At 42.7% G+C, this 24,593-nt stretch overlaps 1 protein-coding gene and 1 non-coding gene across 13 annotated transcripts in view; both read left to right on the forward strand.

Moving 5' to 3' along the window:
- Plekhh2 (pleckstrin homology, MyTH4 and FERM domain containing H2) overlaps positions 1–24,593 on the forward strand; it is a 116,634-nt gene that overhangs the window by 72,980 nt on the left and 19,061 nt on the right. For all 12 annotated transcript variants that reach the window (XM_076558886.1, XM_076558888.1, XM_042266779.2 and 9 more), the window contains 9 exons: positions 8,153–8,233; positions 11,283–11,462; positions 14,762–14,870; positions 16,251–16,363; positions 17,053–17,232; positions 18,560–18,657; positions 20,048–20,225; positions 20,785–20,940; positions 22,415–22,512. In XM_076558886.1, coding sequence (XP_076415001.1) covers positions 8,153–8,233; positions 11,283–11,462; positions 14,762–14,870; positions 16,251–16,363; positions 17,053–17,232; positions 18,560–18,657; positions 20,048–20,225; positions 20,785–20,940; positions 22,415–22,512 — 1,193 coding nt within the window. The remainder of the gene's footprint in view (positions 1–8,152; positions 8,234–11,282; positions 11,463–14,761; positions 14,871–16,250; positions 16,364–17,052; positions 17,233–18,559; positions 18,658–20,047; positions 20,226–20,784; positions 20,941–22,414; positions 22,513–24,593) is intronic.
- Trnaa-agc (transfer RNA alanine (anticodon AGC)) lies at positions 21,291–21,365 on the forward strand. Its single transcript has one exon. It is a non-coding gene; the product is annotated as a tRNA-Ala (tRNA).

A 24,593-nucleotide genomic window follows, 5' to 3' on the forward strand; every position in this document is an offset into this window, starting at 1 on the left:
CTGACTGAGCATGCCTCCCCAACCGCAATATCAAATATTTTAAAAACACACCGTTTGTGGGGGTGGGGGGCTGGTGAGATGCTGGTTCAGCGGGTAAAGGCGCTTTTCACGTAGCCTAGTGACCTGAGCTCAGTCTCTGGTGTCCACCCGGTGGAAAGAAAGAAATGACTCCCACAGATTGCCCTCTGACCTCCACCCAGGCATCCAAACAAAGACATATAATGTATTTATTTATCCACCCAAATAAATAAATGTAACTTTAAAATGAGTGTAAAGCATTTTTTTAAAAAAATTGCATTTGATTCGGTGCTCTCCGTTGAAAGAATGTATCGTTTGAAGGTGGTCTGAATTTGCATAAGATTTAAGTATAGGGATGTTCACCACAGCATTGTTTTGTTTTCTCCTCTTAATGGGAAGAATAAAATGAGGAATAGCTGACATACTCTGAAATGAAGAAGTCAAAAGTAAAGTGGATTTTGAAATACATTTACTGTGACTATTGAGATGTAGAACTTTTTTGGGGGGAAGGGGAGAGCTTTTCAAGATAGGGTTTCTCTGTGTAGCCAAACTCAGAGCTCTGCCTGCCTCTGCCACCCGATCGCTGGGATTAAAGACGTGTACCACCATACCCGGCTATGATACAAAGCATACTTATTACTCCAGAAAAAACATCTTTGTATAGCATGGTCTAATAATCTAGAAAAATTGCAGTCAACTTAGATGTAGGGTAGGGAGTAGCTTAAATAAAATCTTGTGTGTGATGATCCGTTTAAATGCTACAAAAAGACTCTTGTGTAATGTGTAATGACATGCTGTTAGGTGACAGGCACAGTGTCGCATGACATTATTACTCCTTTTTACTTAGGAACAAATGTCTGAATAGGATACGAACCAAGGTAGATTGGTTATTTCCATGTAGTTTTATTGTTTGGGAAATTTTGTTAACTATTTCAGAATTAGTATTACTTCTCAAACATTTACTGAAAACAGCACCTTTTCCCTCCTTTTATGTAAGATTGTTTCAAATTAGCTGAGTTTTTCAGGACCGTCCATTCCCATGAAATAAAAAATAATTTGTCCTACATACCAGCTCCAATAGCAGCTCCACGCAATATATAGACACTAATAGAATAGGGCAGTCAGTCAGCAGGTCTACTGTGTTCATGAAGGTCAAATGGTTTGGCAGAAGTCTTCAGCAGAGCGATATCTCTGGCTTGGTGTGAATCACAGTGCATTACTAGAGTTTCGCCATGTTAGCTTATTACCAGGAAGCCACAGAGTCTACTTAAAGGGTAAAGGAATTTATTAGGGAGGAAGACTCACTACAGCATGGGAGATTGATCGTAGGGTCCTGGAAGTCTGAGGTACAGTCCAACACTCTTCTTCTGCCTGGGTCTGTCTCAGCATCCAAGCCCACGAAGGAGAGAAGAGAGAGGCTAGGTGGTCTCAAGCCTTAAGGGTAGTGCTGAGCCACACCCCAGGGGCAGGTACTTCAAGGTCATAGGTAGGCAGGACAGTTACCTGCTAAATCTCTGGGAGTGGTGCTTCAAGGTCATAGGCAGGTAGGAAGGACAGTTACCTGCTAAATCTCTGGGAGTGGTGCTTCAAGGACATAGATAGAACAGATATCCACTACATTAACTCTTCTACAGGGAATTACAAAGGACAGAGCCACTTACTATTTTAAATGCTGAAAACATCCTGTTGGGTACTTTTGATATTACACAGTGAAATATTTATATATCCGTGGTGATGTGCTTGTGTTCTGTTTAGTCGAGAGGTCAAAGTTTTACAGGTGAGATATATACTAGGCTGTCATTTAAATCTAATGATAATGTGGGAATGTGGGCGGGTGGTATTCAGTAATATTTGCAAAATATGTCTGACTGGAGTAACACTGAGCACCAAAAGTAAGAAAGAATTCACCAGTGTATTCAACCGAGACATGTGCTCTGTGTGTGTGTGTGTGTGTGTGTGTGTGTGTGTGTGTGTGTGGTGTGTGTAAGCTAGAACTTCACGTTAAGGGTCTTCCTCAATCACTCTCCACTTATTTATTTACTTATTATTTACTTATTTATTTATTTGTTGAGTTGTACTCTCTCAGTGAGCCTGGAGCTGACAGATTTTGTTGGACTGGCTGGCTTTGGGGTATCTTCCTGTCTCTGCATCTCCAACATTGAGATTATGGGCAAATATGCCTCTCCTGGCCTTTCTCATGGGTTCTAAGGGATTTAACTCAGGTCTTCACGCTTGCTGTGGCAAACACTTTACTGAATGAGTCATTTCAGTCTTTTTTTTTTTTTTCCTTTATTTGGTAAAATACTCCATTACCATTCAAACATTTACTTATTTATTGGGAACTTTCTGGCATTGCGGAAAATATACTTTAAAAAATGAATACAGTGGTAGGCTAGTCCCCATTTGCTCTATAATTCATAACCATGAGGAATAAGAGTTAGTTTTACCAACTGGCAATGGACAGAGAAGCCACCCCATGGGGGTGTGGGGGGGGGGAGACAGTGTGGATGAGGCTTAATGAAGCAGAGTTCCCTGAATTAGCCACATTTGGAGACAGACACCAGAGAGCTCTTTGTTTTATGGCAGGTTAAGTACTTTGGGCTTCGTCAAGGGTTGTCTAGAGCCCTTCAGGGTTTGAAATGGGCACGTGGACACATGGGTGCTGCTAACAGCTTGTTCTGCTGAGGAGGATGAATCTGCAGGAGGCATGGTTGATAGTCTAAGCACAGTTAAAGTCATGGCTCTCATGGACGTGGGCTATGGACTGGTCATGGGAAACGAGAAGGGAGGATGAATTTAAATAGTGGCTGTTGGTAAAGCCAGTCTTCTTAGATTGGGTTAGGCAGTAGACAAGGTTTTTCTAAGTGTCCAGATGAAGGATGGGATTAGATAAGAATGCTTTTGGGAGAAAGGAGAGGCTTTCAGATGGACAGTCTGTTTGGGAACATACCAGTGTAAGTGTTACAGCTCTGAAGGGAAAGGTATCGCGGCAGTTGGAAGCCAAGGAATGCCTACAGCTCTGAAGGGCAAGGTAACCCAACAGAAGTGTTAGAGTTCTTTTCTAGTGGGGGATGGTTTCCCCAGCAAAGTGTTACAGTCCTTACTTTGGGAAAAGTATCCTCAATGCAAGTGTAATAACCCTGTTCCAGCAGGGGAGGGTTTCCCCAGCTAGGCTGTCACAGCTCTGCTTGGAGAAATGTTACAGCTCTTGCTTGCCAGCTTCCCCGAGGGTAACAATTCTGCTCCACCCAAAGTGTTGCAGTTCTGTTCGGCTCCGGCTCTGCTCCTGCAAGAGCGTGACAGCTCTGCTCTATTCTGGTGGAAGTTGTTACATCTGTGCTCTGCTCTGCTCTGGCCAAAGAACAGCCTTACAACAAACCTCACTCAAGAGATTTATTGGGAGAGAGGAGTCCAGGAGAATGGTTGTCTCTGCCAAGGTGGAAAAAAGGCGGCCCCTAACTGAAAAGGCATAGGGCTCCTATAGGGTTTCTTAGGGGTGGAACTTTCCAAGGTGGATGATATTTTCAGGATGGGGATTGGTAGGGTTTCAATTCCTAAGCTTGGGACAAGCTCAGAGATCGGTTCGATTTGAGTTTAGGGATTGGTTAGTTTTCCTGCTCAGGGATTGGTTGGATTTCAATTCCTGGGTTGATTAGGGGCAGGGTGTATTTCCTTGGCTCTGGTCTCAGGGCCAGGGTGGTCTTTCACTGACCCTTTTTTTTACCCTACAATCAATGTTTTGAGTTTGTAAAGACATCTTACCTAGGAAACATCACAGGCTAGCAAGATGGCTCACTCAAGCCAAAGGTGCTTGCTGCAGAAGCCTGTCAACCTGAGTTCAATCCCTGGAATTATCTCACAAAGTTGTCCTCTGACCTCCACATGTACATCATACTTGTATACCCACACCCACCCAGCATGCACTCTCACACACACAGTAATAATAACTGGTGTTTTGTTTTTAAGCTTAGGGGCAATAGAACAGTCTACACTGGAGGAGAGAGCTGGCTGGGAAAGAAGGCCTGGGGACTTAGCATCACTTAAGTAACTGCTAGAACAATGAAAATGAAAAAATAATGTAGACATTCAGAGCGAGCGATGGAGAACACCAGCTGTTGGTTTTTTGCAGCACCCTTGCCCCAAAGGAAAAGTCACGACACATGACAGAATTCACTAGCAAGAGTTTTATCAAGACAAAGAGAAAGAGGTAGATGTGATCAGGCCTGTGGAAAGACACGTTAGAGAAAGAGACCTGGGAAGTAGGGCGGGGGCGGGGAGAGGGGGGAATGGAGCCACCCTATAAAGGCCAGGTTGCGCCTGCGCACACAGGCCCTCCAGCAGAGATCACGAAGTCACGTCTGGGCGACTATGTGACTGCGTAACCATGGGGCATGGGTCACTGGGTGGAGTCATCTAAGTTTCTCGCCTGACACTCACGACCATGGGGTGTGGTTGGAATTCCTATCAGAGTAGAACACTCCAAACTGTAGGGGATGTAGGGAATGGATGAAAAATCCTGAGGGTACTGTCATGGAGCCTGGGCGTGGAACCCATGAGCAGGAGGCAGGGGTCTGTGCATCATCCTCAGTGAAGAGAGCATGTTGCAGTAGGGTGGAGGGCAAATGGGAGACACAGGTAGGGTGTGAGTTGACAGGGCTGTCTGGACTCTCCAGGGCACCAGAAAGAATCAAGCTGGGGTGAACAAAGAGGATGGGAAAGACGTGTGCCCTGTATTTATAAGCTGAGGAAGGAAGCTAGGAGACATGGAAGATGAAGAACAAGACCCAGAAGTGAGCGGGTGGGAATCGGGGAAAGACATGATGGAGAGGCTGGCCTGGAAGGAAGTGAAGAGGGGTGTGAATGAACATCTGTACTCTAGGGACATGGAGTGAGGTCACTCTTAATGTCCTTGGTTTTCTTGGTCTCCCCAAGACAAAGGTATTTACTGAGAGTAGGGGAAGATTGGGTGTAATCACCGAGGATATATGTAGCCAGAGACATTTGGGATTTATTTGTGTTACTAAGGGCTCACAAAGCTGTAATGATTGGAGTTTATATTAGTTATTTTTCTCTGATATCTCCAATGCCTATATTAGGAACAGAGACTTTGCAGTTTGGAGACAGGAGCATAGTGACTTTTTCTAACATCTTATTATATAAAATTTCAAATATGAAATAGACTTGGAAGAATCTTTACAGTAAGCATCCATATTTCCACCACCTGGATTCTACAATTAACTTTTTACTTGTTTTACTTCATGCCTATCAAGGTGATGGTTTGAAGTGTGTAGTTTATTATGAAATTTCAAATATCCAAAGGTAAAGGATATAATGCCCCTTCACAGATGCACGATCCAGTCTCAAGAGTTGTTAACCATGCCTAATCCCATCTCAGAATACCTATCTACGAATAGCTTTCTCCTTTCTCACATCCTCAATGGGCTGTTTAAAGGCAAGTGAAGGTGAAGTCTTGTTGAAGGGATTTGTTAGGAGCATAGGAATGCGATTTGGTCATGGGCCCTGGGGCAAGAGTTGTTTTACGATCCAACACTGGGATCCCAGGTTGGCAGAGAAGGAAGAGGCCAGGCAGGAAGGGAGACGCTAGGAGATGGTTGGATCTGGAGCCCTGAGGCAGGAAGCAGGTCAAAGAATAGCAATGGTGTGAGTGAGAGGGTGGTGGGGGATGACAGAGTGTAAGTTACAGAAGAGAGTGATTTCCAGTGTGGGAAAAAGGAGCTAGGGTGTGAGGACAAGGGGTGGGAAACTTGAAAAACAGCCAAGTTTATTGGAAATGGAAAGAGCACAACTGAAGAGATGCTTCAGAGGCAGGAGGGGAAGAGCCGGTGTGTGTGACCTGGAATAAGTAACTTACAGGCTCCGTGCCTCAGTGTCCTCTTCTGTGAAATGGGAGGTAATCATGGTGACAACCCTTGAGGGTGTTGAAAACATGAAATATGTTTCATTTTAACATGTCAAGTGTGTTCAGACAATACCTGGTCCATCAGAAGCACTTTAAAAGGCTAGGTGTCGTCACAGGAGTTTCTTGTAGATACTGAAGTCAGCAAGGCTGGTGGCACTACAGGGATGAGGTGGCCGGAGAAGAGAGGAGACCAGGGGAGCTCGGCGTTTGTGTGTTGACAAAGCCTTAGAGTGAAATCTATTGCTTCTTCTCCAACATTTACCACCACTGACATGGAAGGCTTCTGTTATCAAGGCAAGGTCTTGATAGGTTAGTTTTTAAGTTATTTGGTGTGCCAAGCCTTTGAGGTGGTCTTTATATCTCTGTAAGGATTTGTCTGGTATGATATTCTTTGTTAAAATGTGTTTCAGAACCAGAGTGTGAAGAAATCCTAATATAAGATGCATGTGTAAAGTTGGGCTGTGTTTATACTTTTAAAGCGCAGCTTTTACAGGAGTTGGTAAAGCTTTCCTCTTGCTTTTGGTGTAGATGCAAATATTGTTCCATTTTCAAAATAAATCATTTCCAAACTACATGAATTTCACTCCGATTTTGAGGAAACTTCTTTCAGAGCTGTTTAAAGAAAAAGGAAAGGGTCCTGCAGAGCACTGAAAAGCCCAGGATATTTTCTGTAAATATACATTTCCAAATTTAATTTAACTGAGGCGTGCCTTGCCAAACAAAACCAACTTGTTTTTGTTGTTGTTGTTGTTGTTTTGTTGTTGTTTCAAAAGGAGCATTCTAAATCCACCAAAACATTAGTGGCAGAGTGATTCATTTAAACCATAGCTTTGAGAGCCGAGAGGCTAGCTGGTTTTGTGGGTTTGAAAGAGGCCACGTGTTTTAACAATTTATATAGGAAAAAGGAAGCGTTTATTGCAGCTATTATTATTTTTTATTTATATGTTGCTTCATTTAGTCAAATGATAGCCCAGGGAGGTGTGCAGTAATCCTGTTATGACAGGGTAACTGGATAAGTCACTTGCCTGAGGACACCGGAGTATGAATGTGTGTGTGTGTGTGTGTGTGTGTGTGTGTGTGTGTGTGTGTGTGTGTGTGTGTGACAGGACCACTGCCAGGGGAGTGGAGTTTCAGGACAGGTTCAGACAAGCACAAACTGTTCTGGAATGGGGTATTGGAATAGGGCTTTATCTTAGACTTGCCCACTGGTGGGAATGGGTTTCTTCATCTTCTTGTAGAATGGAGGATGTCATGGTGTCTGTCTGGTTTAGACCTTCTATGCCTGTACCCGAGCAGGACAAGTGCAGGTTGGAACCCACAGTCCAGAGCTACAGAAGCCACCAAGTTTGACCCCTTCTCGATACAGATGATACAGTGTCCCCACAAAGATTGTGAGCTCTTTGCAGAAGTAGGCTGTGGTACATTCACATCAGTTTCTCTGGTTTAACCTTCAACTTGACACAGTCTCGATTCGGATTCGGATTCTGTCTCTGTCACTTCACATGGGCCTGAGTGGAGCCGATCTCGGCCTCAACATAGTGACAGCCTTTGGTGGCTGTGTGTCATTCTGTGTGGTTCCTTCTGGAGAAAGCAACAAGTTTTTGTTTCTTTTTATTCAGGAAATCCCTAGCATTCTTCAGGTTTTAGTCTCCTTTGTTTGAACATTCAAATGCTAACCCAGAGAGCCACCGGGTTATTGGAAATCTTTGAAGTAAGGAAACTATGAAATAAACTTAATTGTGAGATGGACTCCAGATCCACCCTTTAATACAATTCCTCATTTTGTTGTGACCCAACTATAAAATTACTTTCAATGCTACTTCATAACAAAAATTTTGCTACTGTTATGAATTAGAATATAAATATCCGTGTTTTCCAATGGTCTTAGGTGACCGCTATAAAAAGGTCGCTTGACTCCCCCCAAAGGGGTCACGACCCACATGTTGGGAGCATCTGTCCTAGTCGGAAGCATCGTGTGTGACACACGGCAGACTCTCGGGAAGTGTTGTGTGGTGTGCTGTAAAGTGAGTGGGCCGTGTGACTGCTCTCCGCCGTCCCAGGCACGTCTGGGCAGCGTTTGAGCAGTCCCCTGAGAACAGCACTTCCGCCTTGAGCAAACCAGACACCTGGAGAGTGTCACCGAGAACGCATAAACTCTACTGCAATTTTCCAGGCTTCTGAACGACATTTTAATCCACTGAAATATAATTTCAGGTAAAACATGGCTACTCTAAGAGAGTCTGGTGTACGCTTGTTGGGAAGACCTTGTATTATTTCCGCAGTCAAGAGGATAAGGTATGTATGCATCTTAATATCCCAATGAGAGGAAGAACTTCGCTTGTGGTGGCTTAAAAAGCTTTCCCCTTTGACTTTTTTGTTGCTAGGCAAATATCTAGAATTTTTGGTAAGATGCTGTTGTATTTATAACCAGGGTAATAACCTATTTGGGCTGTGATTGTAAATTTTCGCTTAGTGACTTTTACCCACCTCATTTTCTAACAACTAGAAAAGCAAAGCCTTCTTTTATTCCCTTCCTACCCTTCACTTTGCCATGCTTCCCAGTGTTCTGACAGATTAGATAAAGCTAGATGTGAACAGCCAGGAAGGATGGCCAAGGGAGGGAAAGGAGTCCGGACTGCCGTCAGATGCCCAGATACCACTCTTCATCCATTTGTCCCCGTTTATCTGTCTACTCACTGCTAAACTGTTATCTTCCCTTAGTCCCAGGAACCTGAGTAATCTTCACTTTAAAAGTAGAAAAATGGGCATCTGTCAAAGGTGAAATGGCCACAAGCCATTGTGGGCACTCAGTACCACCCTAGTGTCACTGCGACTACATGAATTTAGCACTTGTATAAGATGATGGTATCAGCTCCACAGAACAGCAGCCTCTGGCTGCTTAGTTGGTTAATGGTACTAGACTTGGTCCAGGGATCGTGTGGGTCAGTTATTTCCCTGGTCCCCTTTCACAGGCTGTACTTCCAGGTCTACCAGATGTATGTAACACATGGGCCATTGTTCTCTGTATGGCTGGTGGGATGGGGTTAACAGTGCAGCCACAAAAATACATTCCATGTGAAAGATAATGTGTTTAAGTCTTCTCTATCCAGCCACCAGGTAGATGTGACTTTGTTTTCTATGCAATATCCCAGTAGGATCTTGTTTTTCATTGGATCCTAAAGGAGGTAAAAGTGCAACCAGGTGAATATTTGTGACATTATTCCAGGCAGAGGGAACACCAAACGCAAGGGCCCTGAGGCAGGAGCATGCCTGCGGTGTTTAGAAAGAATGGAGTCAATGTGACTGGACTGGAATCCCTTAGGAAAAGTGGGGGGTGAGGTGTGAGGGCTATGACAGGGCCTGAACCATACGGGTCCTCTAGGTCAAAGTCAAATGCTGGCTTTGTAAGGGAGACAAAGTTTTACCTCTGTGTCGGTAGGGTTTTGAGCGGCCTTGGGTTACCAGAATTAGACTGACCTGGGACAGATTATAGAAGAAAAGTATACAGACTTAGTGAATGTTAGTTGCAGAGGACACATGAGGTTTTGTCAGGAAGTGAAGACCCCACGAAACGGGACAAACAGTAGCTTGGGAAAGCAGGGAAAGGTCCAGGGACAGGCCGTTGTAGCTCACTGGGTGGAGAAGTGCCCAGCAGGCGAGGCGGGGCTGGACCACAGTTTCTGCACAAGCTTCCCATCTTGATGCTGAGGATGTTGTTTTCAAGCCTCTTATACCAAGAACATCTTCCATATGGGAGCTTTGTCTCCGGCCTTGGAAGAGAAAAAGGGGGAGTCAGAATCCCTCCCTTCACCCTGTGTTTTTGTTTTATTTTGAAAATAGCTATAGTTCAAAATACTCTTCAGGTCAAAGAGGTGTCTTTTGGCCTGCCGGGTCCTGCTACCCCCAGTTTTTACTCTGAGACAAGACACACGCGAGGATTTTAAACAGCTCTGGCACACAGTCTTCCCTGTCTCCCAGGAACACGAGGCTTCTATTTGGGAACAGACTGAAGGGATGGAGGAAGATTCTAATTAGGAGACTGTTAGACTAATCCAGGGCAGGGACAGCTGTGGTTAGTAGGGCTCTGGCACTCTCAAAAGAGACCATATATTTTGAAAATCTTGTTGACAGAATTTATGTCAGGGAAAGAAAAGGGTCAGTGACGCTGTCAGAGTTTTTGGCCCCAGTGTTTGGAAAGATGAAGTCATCAAGTGCGGTGGGGGAGGCTGGGAGGAGGAGCAGGTGGTTGAGGTAGACTTGTTGAAGGGAGTTTGAGACGCTGTTAGACAGCTGAGTCCAGATCATGAGTCTGGAGTTAGGCATTTGGGAGTAGCTAACATCTGCTGGGATTAAGGCTAGGAGTTGGGATGAGATCACCCACCGTGTGTGTAGGTGGTCAGGACAAAGAGTCCAAGGACGGAGCCCTGGAATGCATCATAAAAATGGATGATAGCACATGTCTTTGTGGTTAGAAGGGGCTTTTTCACAGAAGGGCATGCAGCCAGCCATGGGATGCATGCCTATAATCCCATTACTGAGGAAGCTGATGCAGGGGGATGACTGCAGTGCCTAGATATATAGTGATGCATTGCCTCAACACCCTTCCCCACCCCAAAAAAAAAAAAGGTACTCCCTGCAATTGTAAACCTGGCCAAATATTTTAGAAGCTATAAACCTGAAGAATGCTCTGTAATGTTTTTAACTAACGTAAAAGTTTAGAAACAGATACTAAATAACTAACATGGAAGACAAGTTTATGTTAGTCAGTAAAAGAATAGATAAACTTTAACAAAACTAGCTGCAGGAAGGTTTTTTTACCCTTAAATTGCAATGGAAAGAACCACTGTCTTTCTCAGGGATGTGTTACACACTTTGATAAATAGTCTGAGAACATTAGACATTTATGGGGGTCTGAGGTGAACTTCGTATCAACTGCCTGGTTATTTTTTTCTGTGAACAATATGGAGTCTCTGTCTACATTTTACGATTTGATCCACTAGCTTAACCAAACCTCTCATCAATTCTGAATTATTTTGGCTGAAATGTTACTGTATCATGAGCAAGGAATCGGTCATTTGAGTCCAGCTGAATAATCTGACACATGCATCCTTGTTATCTTTTTTTCCTCAAATGTTAAATGTCCAGTATTCACTTGCTGGTTTAACATCACTGTGGGGTTTCTGCTTGCCGCTATTACATTTGTAACAAAGTGGAGAATCGGATTTCAATGAGGCATTTTGTGTTAAAGCATGTCTTTTAGAAGTAAAAATGAAAAGGACCATTATAACTTCTAGCAGGAAAAGTCTGAACGTGCCTGCCTTACTGTTGCTGACCTTTGCTTCAGTTTCCTCTAGGTCAGATCAAACTCTGGGAGGCTAAGGTGGAGGAGGTGGACAGGTCCTGTGACTCAGATGAAGATTACGAAGCCAGTGGACGCTGTCTTTTATCCACTCATTATACCATCGTTGTCCACCCCAAAGACCAAGGCCCAACATACCTGCTGATCGGATCCAAGCATGAAAAGGTAAAGTCTTTGGGGTTGGTCTAAAGTGATTCAGACTTTCTGCTTCAGGTATTGATGATTTCCAGCCAATTTTATAGAAATAACAGATACTTTTGGGGGCGGGGAAAGCCCTTCAATTTTATGAGCTTCTCTGGAAATAAACCTCATGCTAGTCTTCAATCTGTTGATGAAAACTGTGTTGAGATTAAAATTAATGGTGACAGTGGGGGACGAAAGGACCTCATGTTTAAAAAGTGTGGCCCTTGGGCCTGGAGAGATGGCTCAATGGTTAATAGCACTGGTTACTCTTCCAGAGGACCCAGGTTCAATTCCCAGCACCCACATGGCAGTTCACAATGGTCCGCACAGCATGAGGGTCCACCCTCACACTGACATACGTGCAAGCAAAACACCAATGCACATAAAATAAAAATAGATAATTAAAAAAAAGTATGACCCTCGCAGGGTGGACATTTTCAGTGAATCTAAGGACTCTAACATTTTTCTTTTATTTTTTTTTTTCAGTAAAACTTTGGTTTACAGACAACAAATAATGAATAATTATATTTTCTGTATGTATATACTTCTATATGACAAAGAAGAATCGCAAATTGATGGGAAGGAAGTAAATCCTGTATTTATTATATGTAGTATTATACTTTTGTTGTATTTTGGTGAAATTAATTGTTAAGGAAAACATTAATTTTTTATTTTACACATTTGGCAAAGAATAATTTCCAGATGAATTTAAAGAACTTAAAGAATTTAATGAGGGGCTGGAGAGATCACTCAGAGGTTAAGAGCACTGTCTGCTCTTCCAGAGGACCCAGGTTCAATTCCCAGCACCCACATGGCAGCTCACTACTGTCTGTAATTCCAGTTCCAGGAGATCTTACACTCTCATACAGACATACGTTAAATAAATGAATCTTTTTAAAAAAAAGAATTTAATGAAATTTTTTTCTTAAAAAAGCTCTTATCTCATCTCTGAATAGAAAGTGCTTTCTAAGACACATACCCATGTAAGAAATTACAGTGTCGGTGGTTGATAAACCTGACTTGACAAGTTTAAAATCCAGGGCTCAGCAGTGAAGAGCTTACTGCCCTTACACAGTGCCCAGCTTTGGTTCTCAGCACCCACACAGAGGTTCACAACCCTCAGAGCCCCCCCCCCCCCCCCCGCAACTCAGCTTCAGGGGCTCCGATGCCCTCTTCTGGGCTCCAAAGGCATGAGGCACGCATGTGGTACACATATACATGCAAGCAAAACACTTACATAGATTAAACAAAAATAAATTTTTAATAATTAAAATCCTTTCTATCAAATAAGATCATAAATACAGCTAGGATACATTACAAAAAAAACTCAAAATATTACATGTGTGGCTACTGTGTCTTTAACACATAATAAATTCTTACTGTTGGTGGTTGTGTTTTGAACACACGTTTCAAAGTGCTCTGCAGACCTCTTTATCTTTACTACAGTTACTCACTGCAGGAGATGGTTTTATTCCATTTTACAGAAGGAAAAACAGAATGCTTGCCTGTTGAGGTATAGACCCATTTCTCTGATTCCACAATCCAGGCTCCCAAACATGTGTCTCTACTGCTTCCTGTTTGATTAAAAACAAACACACAAACAAACCCCTATATTTCCAATATGAGAGAATGGCCCGCTGAAGAACTTACTAAGGCAGTTAATGATTAGTAAATGTAATTTAGACTCTTCTATAATTGAAGAGATGGAAAATGGGAAAAATGACACATTTTCAAATCGTCAAAGATTTAAGAATTTTTGTGAGTTCCCCTGAGGTGGGGGAAGCACTCCCATGGTACTAGAGGGGGCAAGAAGGCCCAAGAGCACTCTGGGAAGCCCCTGCATTGGCCGCTTGGTGGCTTTCTGCCAGTTCCTAAGGTTTCTGTCTTCATCATGACCCTTAATTATTTTAAAGTTTACACACTAAGGAGGCAGAGATACAGCTTGGCGGTGGACTGCTCACCACGCATGTGCAAGGTTTTGGGTTTGAGCCCAGAATTTTCTTTCAAAGGAATATCTACTGAGAAAATTATCACAAATGAATTGGCTATATTATTTTTTAAATAATTTTATTTCAGAAATACCTTTAAAAATAGAAAATATAACAAACACTCTTTTTAACTAAGAAGTGTTAGGGCTGGAGAGATGGCTCAGAGGTTAGGAGCACTGACTACTCTTCCAGAGGTCCTGAGTTCAATTCCCAGCACCCACATGGTGGCTCACAATCATCTGTAATGAGATCTGGTGCCCTCTTCTGGCCTGCAGGCATCTATGCAGGCAGAACACTGCATATATAATAAATCTTTGAAAGAAAAAAAAAAAGAAGTGTTAGATGGGAAAATGTCTATTATCTGAAAAATTAGCGCTGAGTATTAGTAAAATGTATAAGACATTATAACACTGTCTTAGTATAATATCAACTGTGTCAAAATTCAGTCTACACACCAGGTGGCATACACCTTTAACCCAGGGCTCGGGGAGGCAGAGGCAGGCAGATCTCTGAGTTCAAAGCCAGACTGGTTTACAGAGCGGGTTCTAGGACAGCCAGGGCTACACAAAGAAATTTCATCTTGAAAAACCAAAACCAAAAATAAATAAATGAATGAATGAATGAATGAATGAATGAATAAATGAATGAATAAATGATAATCCAATGTGCACATGTATTTCTACAGATGAAAAAAGGAAGTTGAAAAGTTGGGTATTCCTTTCTTCTTTAAATTTTTTGTATTCCTTCTGTATTCTGCAGAATTTACTTTGGTAGTAAAATTTTAAATTGGATAAACTTCATTGTATTTCTTAGAACACAAGAATTATACATCTTAAAAGAATTTTAGCTAGTTAGCTGTCTTTATTCTAGACTCTCAACACGTACTCTGCTCCTTAATCGTATCTTGCTTTTCTAGGAAGCATGTATAGAATATAGTAAAGGTAAGGAATAGCATGAGCGTGACTCAGGAGAGTGAGCCCTCCTCGGAGGCTTGCCAGCAAGCTTGAGGACCTGAGTTCCATCCCTGGAACCCACATAGTAGAAAGAGAGACCCAAACTCCCTCAAGTTATCCTCTGACCTCCACATATGTAGACCCTCCCCATATGCATACAGACTCTAAAAAGTACAAATTCAGAATTAGAGAAAGTGGTTTCTTTTTTGTCTCAAGTTTTTGTTGTTGTTATTGTTACTTTGTTTTGTTTACTGCTTTTGCAAGTTATTCCTTGCGTTAATGTCAAAAGGTCAAAAGGGCGTCTTGGCTAACACTTGCATTAACATGTTTTCTTTTGAAGGACACTTGGCTTTATCATCTCACTGTGGCAGCTGGAAGTAACAATGTAAATGTTGGATCCGAATTTGAACAACTGGTTTGCAAACTGCTAAATATAGAGGGGGAGCCTTGTAAGTTCCTAAGCCATAGGCTTTGGAGTTCATGAAGCGGGTCCCCAGCCTCTCAGCCTCACTTGGTTTTCGCTTTGTGGCTTCCTCTTTCTCTGTAACATGCCCACCTTCCCCCTGGCTTTGCTCGTAGTGGGCCAGAATTCCTAAGCTCCAGAATCATCAGCATCCTTCACGTTCTGCCCTGTGACACCCTCTGCCTCTGCTTACATGGCTCCCTTTGCCCCGGGTGCCCCCTTGGCACCTCTCGATGACATGATGAAATCCTGGTTAGCTTTAGAAGATCCCTGAGCCAGCCCATTCCAGTGCAGAGTGGAATCTCAAAAGATGCTTGCTTCATCAGAGTTGAAATTAAGTCCCAATTCGCTTCCCCGTTTAACTCTTTTATAGCATTTGTAGCTTCACACTGACATTAATCCTCTTAGAACTATGATGTATTATTACCTTTCGTATTGCTGTGATCAAATGCTTGACAAGCAGTTAACTACGTTAATAGAAAGGTAAAGCAGGGAGACTTAGCTCATTTGGGCCTGCAGTGTGTGGGGATACAGTCCAGTGTGGTGGGGAAGGCACTTTGGCCGGGGTATGAGGTGGCTGATCGTATCACTTACCTCTCCTTTTTATTCACTCTAGGACCCCAGCCTGTGGAATAGTGAGGCCCAGTATTCAGGGTGGGTCTTCTGTTCTCTGTTAAGCCATCTGGGAAGGCCCCACAGACATGCCCAGAGGCACATTTCTAGATCGTGTCCTCTTGGGGTTCAAGATCAGCTGTCATAGAAGGTTTTCCCTCGAGACTAGATTCTGTTCTGTGTTTTCCTAACAGAGACCACATCATGTTTATATTTAAGCAGTGATAAGATAGTACACGCTCAGCCAGGACTCTGCCACTGATCTACATGCACAGCCATAGTGTAGGAATTTAATAAATACTGATTTCAGGAATGACTCCATGTTCCTCTCTATCTTCATATCTCCTCTTATTTGGCTTCTCTCTAGATCTCTCTAGATCTTTCTCCCAAGATTCTTGTTGTTAAAACGACCTTGCTCCCCAGGTCACTACATGTTGGCATGTGTAAGCAACGTGATGCCGTGTAGAATTGTGACAGCCTAGTCAGTTAGGACTCAACTCACATCCTCTAGAACAGAAACATGAAAAACTGCAGGGGCCTGGGGATGAGATAAAACAGTGTCACTGGGAGTTTTGTTTTGTTTTCTGTCCCTTGGGAGAAAGCAAGCCAGACCTGAGTGGGCTGGTTTCTAAAGGATCAGGCTAATGGGGAACCGAGTCAATGAATCATCTGTCTCTCTCTCTCTCTCTCTCTCTCTCTCTCTCTCTCTCTCTCTCTCTCTCTCTCTCTCTTTCTCTCCTCACCTGCTCTTCAGCCTCCCAGATATGGAGACATCCCACGCTGTGTCACAGCAAAGAAGGGATCCTGTCCCCTCTGACCACACTGCCTTCGGAAGCTCTGCAGACAGAGGCCATTAAGTTATTTAAGGTAAAATCGTTACATGTTGGCAAATCACTTAATTGAATGTCATCCTTTGTGTTATCAAGTTTGATATTAAGAAAATCCAAGCTGTGATGATGATGGTGATGATGATGATGATGATGATGATGATGATGGTGGTGGTGGAGGTTGTGGTGATGTTGAGGAGGATGATGAACATAAGCTCTCTGCCATTGTGCCGTATCCCCCCAGCCTCATTGTCTTTTGAAGACCATAGAGGATGATGCATCATCAGGAGGCTACTGTATTTTGTTTTGTCAAGGAAAACATGGGCATGGGAAGTTTTAAGGAGGGCAATGGGAAGTATTTAACAGACCCAAGTTGAACTTCAGAGATGAAAATGCGGTGGCTAAAATGACTGACTGGATGAGGCAAGCATCCCTTTTAAAGCTCTGTAATTAGAGAACATAGTGTAATCATCATGTCGTCCAGATGAAGTGACCCCTTTACCATTATAAAATGACCCTCTTTATCTTCGGCAAAATCCTCCTGCCCTGAGACCTGCCTGGTCTGCTATTACAGTAGCCACTCCGGATTTCTTTTGACTGGAGTTATCATAATACTTTTTTTTTCCTCACTGTTTTAAACAAGAACTATTGTTAAAAGATAGAATGGCTATGATTTGTGCAAAATCAATCTGATCATTTCTCACCTCGAGTATATTCTTTTCCATTCAGACCTGCCAACTTTTTATAAACGCTGCGGTTGACTCCCCGGCCATCGACTACCATATCTCTCTAGCTCAGAGCGCTTTGCAGGTCTGCCTGACACACCCTGAGCTACAGAATGAGATTTGCTGTCAGCTTATTAAACAGACAAGACGAAGGCAGCCACAGAATCAGCCAGGACCATTGCAGGTATATATTGATGCATACGCACACATGCAATTTAAAATGATGCCTTCTGTTTGTAAGAATGATACGCATTCAGACATTTGAAAATACAAATAGTATGAAAGGGAAAATGGCTATTGATATTTCAGTGTATATCCTTTTGGCTTGCTTGTCTATCATATGCTTGTATATAAGTGTGTAAGTATATATAGATTTATACACTCATTTTTTTTTCACACCAGAGTTGCAGTGTGCATATTACCTTCTAAAACCTCACTTCTCCCATGTCACTAACCAAGCTTCAAAACCTTAACGGTCACCTTACTGGCCGGAGAGATGGCTCAGTGGTTAAGGGTATATACTGTTCTTCCTGAGGTCCCGAGTTCAGTTCCCAGCCGCATCAGGCAGCTCACAACCACCGGCAATGGGTTTGGAAGCTGAAGGGCAGAGTGTGACCCCAGGAGCTTCTCTCTAGGAGCTCCTCAGCAGTGAGTAAAAGAACTCTCACTGGTCAAGGGTGAATGAGCAAACCCCACCCCGACTACTTTTACAAACACATGGTGCCTTGTAGCGCTCTCCACCGTGAACCTGACACTGTCCCTCCTGAATTCCTTTCCAGTGTCATACTTTACAATCCGGCCCAAACTGTACCTTCCCAGCAAATCTTCCCTTGGTTCCCCTAGCCATTACCTCCATGTTATAAAAAAAAAATTAACCCATGATATTATGTTTTATAATAATTTGCTATGTGTTTATATAAACTTTTCCTGCTAGACTAGGTTTCTCAAGGACAAGACCTATCCTTCCCGCCTTTTTTATGTAAGATTTTTTAAATTATTGATGCTATACCTGTTTAATGAGGAAAAATACATAGAAAAGAGAACAAAGGGGGAAAACCCCACATACCCTGTTTCCTAAGTAAATCTCTGTTGATATTTTATACTTTACCCTTGTGTGGGTATGTATTGTGAGTAGGTGAGGTGTTGAGTATATGGTTTTTATTTTTACTGTTTTGTAATCTGCTTTTCTCAAAGTTATATTTCAATGGGTAAGTAAAACCAGAAAGTAAAAGAGAGTGACGTCCCCAATCTTTGCATGTGATGTCAAAAAGAGCTACGGAGTCTTTCAGGAAGCTTTGGTACTGTAGTCGTCCACAGCAGGTACCACTAGGTGCGTCGTGGATCTGAGCTGGAGTTGAACTGTCATGGTTTTAATGGAAATGCTCTGAAGAGAGTCTGTGTATGGAAGAGGCCAGCTGTGCATGGCTCGCCTACCCTCCACCAGGCACACTGCTCTGGTGTGTCTGTGTGGCTGGCACCGTTTCTAATGAACGGTATGTCTCCTTCCTCAGGGCTGGCAGCTCTTGGCCCTCTGCGTTGGGCTCTTCCTTCCCCACCACCCTTTCCTGTGGCTCCTCCAGCTCCATCTGAAGAGGAATGCAGATTCCAGGTGGGCAGAACGCTAGCCAGCTGAACCACTTATGTGGCCTCGCAAGTCTCCAGTAAATCCTAAGTACTTAATAACCCTGCCGTATATTTATAAAAGAATGTGCAAACCAAATATGGGGAGAGGAAGCCTTTCATTATCATGTACGTAGAGCCTGGAAGACATTCCGTTTGTTGTGATAAATATTTTATGCAAGATTGCTCCGAAAACTTGATGATCCGGTAAAGAACATTTTTAAGTGAGAAGACTGTGTACATTGCAAGTATGAATGACCTGGCATTCATGGGTAAAAGCAACACAATTCTCTTGCTTTCTTAGTTTGCCCCCTTCACTGCTTTTATCCACATTGGATTTTTTCTGTGGAAGTCTTCCTCCATGGTCTTCCTTTGTTTTAAAATTGTGTAAGAATTGCTTCTGATTTTTTTTTTTATTCTCTTAAAAAAAGATAGTTCAAATCAAATTATGAGAATGAGCTTTTTAGACTGGGGTCTAAGGCAGTTGGCCAAGGCGTTTCCAGGTTTGTTTTGTCAGCTGAGAGAGGTTTATGTTAGCTGTTTTTGTTTGCTTTATTGGTGGTGCTGAGGATCAGATCCAGGATCAAATTACAGAGCCTTGTGAAGACTGGGTAAGCGCTCTACCTATTGAAGCACACCCCAGCCCAAGAGGTTTGTGTAGGGTGCTAACTAGACCTTGTGAATAGCACAAACAAACATATTCAAGGAAACAAAAAACAGCTTGGGACACTAGAAAAATACCCCGCCATCCATAATACAGTCTAGAGATGATAGTGACTGAGGAACCTCTGACCATTGGGTCTCGAAATCACTTGAATATAAATGTATTTAGGAATGTTATTTTCTAAAATCAAACTAAAATTTGTGTTTTATTATATGCTGAATATAAGTGAGGGGAACTAAAAATCTCGATCCCACTTGTAATTTATATACTTGAGTGATTTTGCTTAGTGTATTGTTTATGGGCTATGCTTTTTGTTTGAAGGCATTTTCTTTACCTTGTTTAACACTGGAATAATCTGCATAATCTTCAAATGAGAATACTGGGAAATTTGGGGGTGTGACTTAGAAGTAGAGTATTTGCCTACTATGCCTGAGGCCTTGGGGTCAATGGGGAGAACTCTACCCTACAGTTTTGTTATAACATATTATTCTTTATGTATTGTCTTCTTTCAATTTGTTAACATAGTGATTATATATTGACTGTATAATTACTGGCAATTTAAAATCCAGCTTGTGGTTATAGCAATGCGGAAAAATTAAAGAAACTGGAGTCCAATAAACATTCCAACAGTTTGATATTGCTGTGAAAGTTATATATGTTAGATTGTCTTAATTTAATTTATTCTTAGATTTTTATCTTAAGTACTGCATTACAGGACAGAATTCGGGAAATATGCCATTTATTGCCAGCGATGCGTGGAAAGGACACAGCAAAATGGAGACCGCGAGGCCAGACCCTCGAGGATGGAAATCCTTTCTACCCTTCTTCGGAACCCTTACCATCACTCCCTGCCCTTCAGCATACCCGTGCACTTCATGAATGGGATCTACCAGGTGGGTTCTCTGAGACAGCCAAGCTTGGACGCAGAGGGACGCTAAAAACAAACCCACATTGAATTCTTTGTCCCCATAAGCCTTCCATCTTGAGTTCAGTTGCTAGAACCCACACTCAAGAGTTGCCCTCCGACCTCCACATGGGACACATACACACGCATCAAATAAAACAAATGCTTCTTTGGAAAGTTTTTTTATTAAAATGAGTGTATTTTCTTTCATATGCATCTTGATTGCATATTGTACTGTATTTCTTAGCTTACTTCTAATGGGTTAGCCTAATTATTATCTCCACTCGATACCTAAGGCTGTCAAGTGACCTTTCGGTTTTGAATTCCTGTCTGTCTGTTGGCTGAAGCTGAAATTTCTGAATTCTTATAGCGAGCTGACTACCGAAGTCGCCTTCGTTGGTTTCTCCAGCTTAGCGCTGGACAAAAAGTTAAAGCGCCCAGAGAAACAAGCTACCATTAGTCACGCATCACATGCACCCTGCTTCCCCTGAGAACTGTTCAGTGTGTGTGTTTTTCACTATGAGAACTATCTTGCTGTCTTCGTCTAGGTAGTTGGGTTCGACGCATCCACCACAGTGGAAGAATTCTTGAACACCTTAAACCAGGACACCGGAATGAGGAAGCCGGCCCAGTCTGGATTCGCACTGTTCACCGACGATCCTTCTGGCAAGGAGCTTGAGCACTGTCTTCAAGGAAATATCAAGGTGAAATCTTATTCTTCAAAAGAGCCACACTGAACAACAACAAAAACACCCCCCGCCCAAAAAAAAAAAAAAAAAAAAAAAAAGCAAAAGACTCATTAGTCCATGCAAGTTTAGGTCAGGAACTTTCCAAAAATGTAAGAAACCTGATCAGTACCATTTTTAAAAATGGTCAAATTTTGGCAAAGCTGTAGCTTTTTTCTTTTTCTTCTTCCTTTTTTGGGAGGGACATAGAATTCTTTTTTTTTTCTTAAGATGCAACCTGTGTACACAAACTCTGTGTTAATAGAGAAAAAGGAGTGATAATTGCGATGATACTCTAAATATTAGGGTACTAAGAATGCTGGGCTGGGGCTGGGGATTTAGCTCAGTGGTAGAGCATTTGCCTAGCAAGCACAAGGCCCTGGGTTCAATCCTCAGCTCCAAAAAAAAAAGCTGGGCCAGCAAGACGGCTCAGTGGGAGGTGCTTGGCCAAACCTGGAACCCACATGGCGGAAGGAGAGAACTGACTTCCAAGAGATGCCCTTTAACCTCCATGCACGCACACACACACACACACACACACACACACACACACACACACACACACATAAATGCAAAACAAACAAACAAAAAAGAATGAAGAGTGGAAGAAGCCACACCCCACCGCCTGCTTTCACCGGTGTTTCTCTGCTGTCCCCAGTATCCTGAGGGCTAAGCGGAAGTTTAGTTTGCTTAGAAAAGAACAGATTTATATAATGAGAATCTTAAAGGAGTTGAAGGTGACAAATGGTTTCAGAGGGCTGTGACCCTCTGCGTAGAGGGAAATTTCAGCGCTGGGTCTTGGGGGAGAGCTGAAGTGCGGTCCGGTAGGAAATAAACCAGTGAAAATAAAGAAAAAGATATTTTAAAGCATCTTTTCTAGCTCATGGTAAAACAAAAAACAAAAAACGAAACCCGAAAACCAAAGTTTTCATGGAACGACACCAACAATTAGAAATATAGAGTTACTGAACTGTGGGGCCCTCAGAGACACAGTCCACTTATTTTGCGAGTGAGGAAATAAAGGGAGAAAAGGTCTTCGCGACACCAAGCAGCCAGCGTCGAGAGGAGAGCACCCTTTTGTCTCAGACTTCTTTGGGGGACCTTGTTGTTCCAATCTTGATAAATTTACAAGGTGGAAAAAATTGCTTCTTCAGTGACCAAATCATGAAAAAAAAAAAAAAAAAATTCCTGGAATCCCCCTGTTTCCAGCCCCATGCAATCCTGCATTAAGATTCCTTTCTGAGTAAAAATGCATGGCCACAGTCCAAAGTTAATGTGTGTCCAATTTGACAAGTGGACCGAAAAAACAATATATCATTAAATCCTAAACCTGGAGCTAAAACCAAAAGGCTTTTGGGTTGGGTTTCTTTGTTTGAACTCACAGAAGCTCTCGTCTTTTTAAAAGGTTGGTTTTAAAAGTCCTGTGGATCTCAGCTTTCTATTTCCTTTCTAGATCTGTGACATTATTTCTAAATGGGAACAGGCGTCCAAAGAACAGCAATCCGGGAAATGTGAAGGCACAAGAACTGTCCGTCTGACTTACAAAAACAGGTGTGGAACACTGGATCCGAACACCAGCTCTGAGTGTGCAGCTGGGTCTAAACCGTGGGCCTGTGGTCTAGTTTTCTAGTCACTGGCCTTGGAAGTCGTAATGTTTATTACACATGTGTTTATATTCCATACATAACTACTCTGCTCTGGGAGATACTACCACCTGAGACTTTGTTTCTAATTCTCATCCTTTCATAGACCAGTCTCTCTCTCTTCTCTCTCTGATCCATCTCTGTCTCCCACCCTCTTCCACGCCCCTTCAGCTGTAGCCTGTTGGCTTGGGTAATATGGTGATAGGTAATATGGTGATATGGCCCAGGGTAATATGGTGATAGGAACAATGAGCCGGTCTCCGGTCTTTTGGGATTTCCGAGTTAGTGAGGATGACAGTGCTTAGCCATGTACCCACTCTAAGAACATGCCATTACCCATTAAGTTAGCATAGCTCTATGAAAGCATAGACCACGAACCTGACCTAGGCTGGAGCCATCTGGAGGCTTTTGTGAGACTGTGTTGATACTAAGTCTAAGTTCAGAAAGGGGCTGAGATGGGGAACTTTAAAAACCATCTCTGAAAGAGTGGTTAGAGCCCATGGAGGCAGGCTCATAGTCCGTGTCAGGAAATGGCCAGTGATTCTGTAGTCTGAGCCTTCTCAATAGATAAAATTATAACACACTTTGGTACGTAGTCAGAAACCTGATTTTTTTTTTTCTTTTTCAAATATTTTTTCTCAACTTTTTTTTTAAGCAGAAGATGGCATTGAACTGACCATTTCACATTAAATGTTCCTCCAAAAAAGATGTTTTTCTAGGTTTTTTTTTTTTTTGAGTCTCATAGCTCATAAATTAATCTATAAAATATCAGGCCAAGAACCTGGTGGAATTACTGGCATAATGTTGAATTCTTTCAGAATTGCTTTTGGAAGAGCTTTAGAGACTTAACATTGAAGTGAAGGCAGGGTATAATATAAAAAGAACAGCCTTTCATCTAATTCAGTATTTCTTTTTCTAATAATTTACCCTACAGAAATTCAGAAATAAGTGGACAGAATATCCCCGGGGTGGCTCAGTATCTTTCCATATTTTTGGATAGTGAAAAATAACGGGAGGACTTACATCTTCATCAATAAGAAAATGGTTGAATTAAGGTGATGAATCATATTTTAGGCTGTGCTTTACACACTCAGCCAAGGGCTGTCCACCTTCTGCTTGATGTACCTTACACACTCAGCCACCAAGGGCTGTCCACCTTCTGCTTGATGTACCTTACACACTCAGCCACCAAGGGCTGTCCACCTTCTGCTTGATGTACCTTACACACTCAGCCACCAAGGGCTGTCCACCTTCTGCTTGATGTACCTTACACACTCAGCCACCAAGGGCTGTCCACCTTCTGCTTGATGTACCTTACACACTCAGCCACCAAGGGCTGTCCACCTTCTGTTTGAAGAGACCCCTTTTATATGAACCAATGCTAGTTGTCTATCTATTGGAGCCTCTTTATTCAGGAGCTTGGGAACATGAGAATTTGCTCCTCTTGTGAACAGCAAGGTGACCATGAAGTATTGGTGTTCTAGTTTGCTTTTTTTGTTGTTGTTGTTTTGTTTTTGTTTTTGTTTGTTTGTTTGTTTGTTTGTTTTTCAAGACAGGGTTTCTCTGTGTAGCTTTGTGCCTTTCCTGTATCTCACAGAGATCCGCCTGCCTCTGCCTCCCGAGTGCTGGGATTATAGCCGTGCGCCACCACCGCCCCGACTCTAGTTTGCTTTCTGTTGCTCTGATAAATACCACAATTGAAAGCAAATAGGGGAAAAGGGAGGGTTTTTTATCCATCATCAAGGGGAGCCATGGCAGGAACTCAGCGCAAGAGCTTGAAGCGGTTTACTGGCCCCGTCCCAGGCTTTTTGGTCAGTCATCTTTACAGGGCCCAGGCCCAGCTGTCCAGAGTCAGCACCATTCACAGTGGGCTGAGCCCTCCCACGTCAATCCAGAACAATGCCTCCCAGCCATGCTCACAGAGAGGTTTTCTCTTCCGAGTGTGTTGACAACCAAGATTAGCCATCACAATACTGTGTAAGACAGTGG

The sequence above is a fragment of the Peromyscus maniculatus genome, chromosome 22 (genome assembly GCF_049852395.1).
Source record: "Peromyscus maniculatus bairdii isolate BWxNUB_F1_BW_parent chromosome 22, HU_Pman_BW_mat_3.1, whole genome shotgun sequence".
Classification (NCBI taxonomy): Eukaryota; Metazoa; Chordata; class Mammalia; order Rodentia; family Cricetidae; genus Peromyscus; species Peromyscus maniculatus.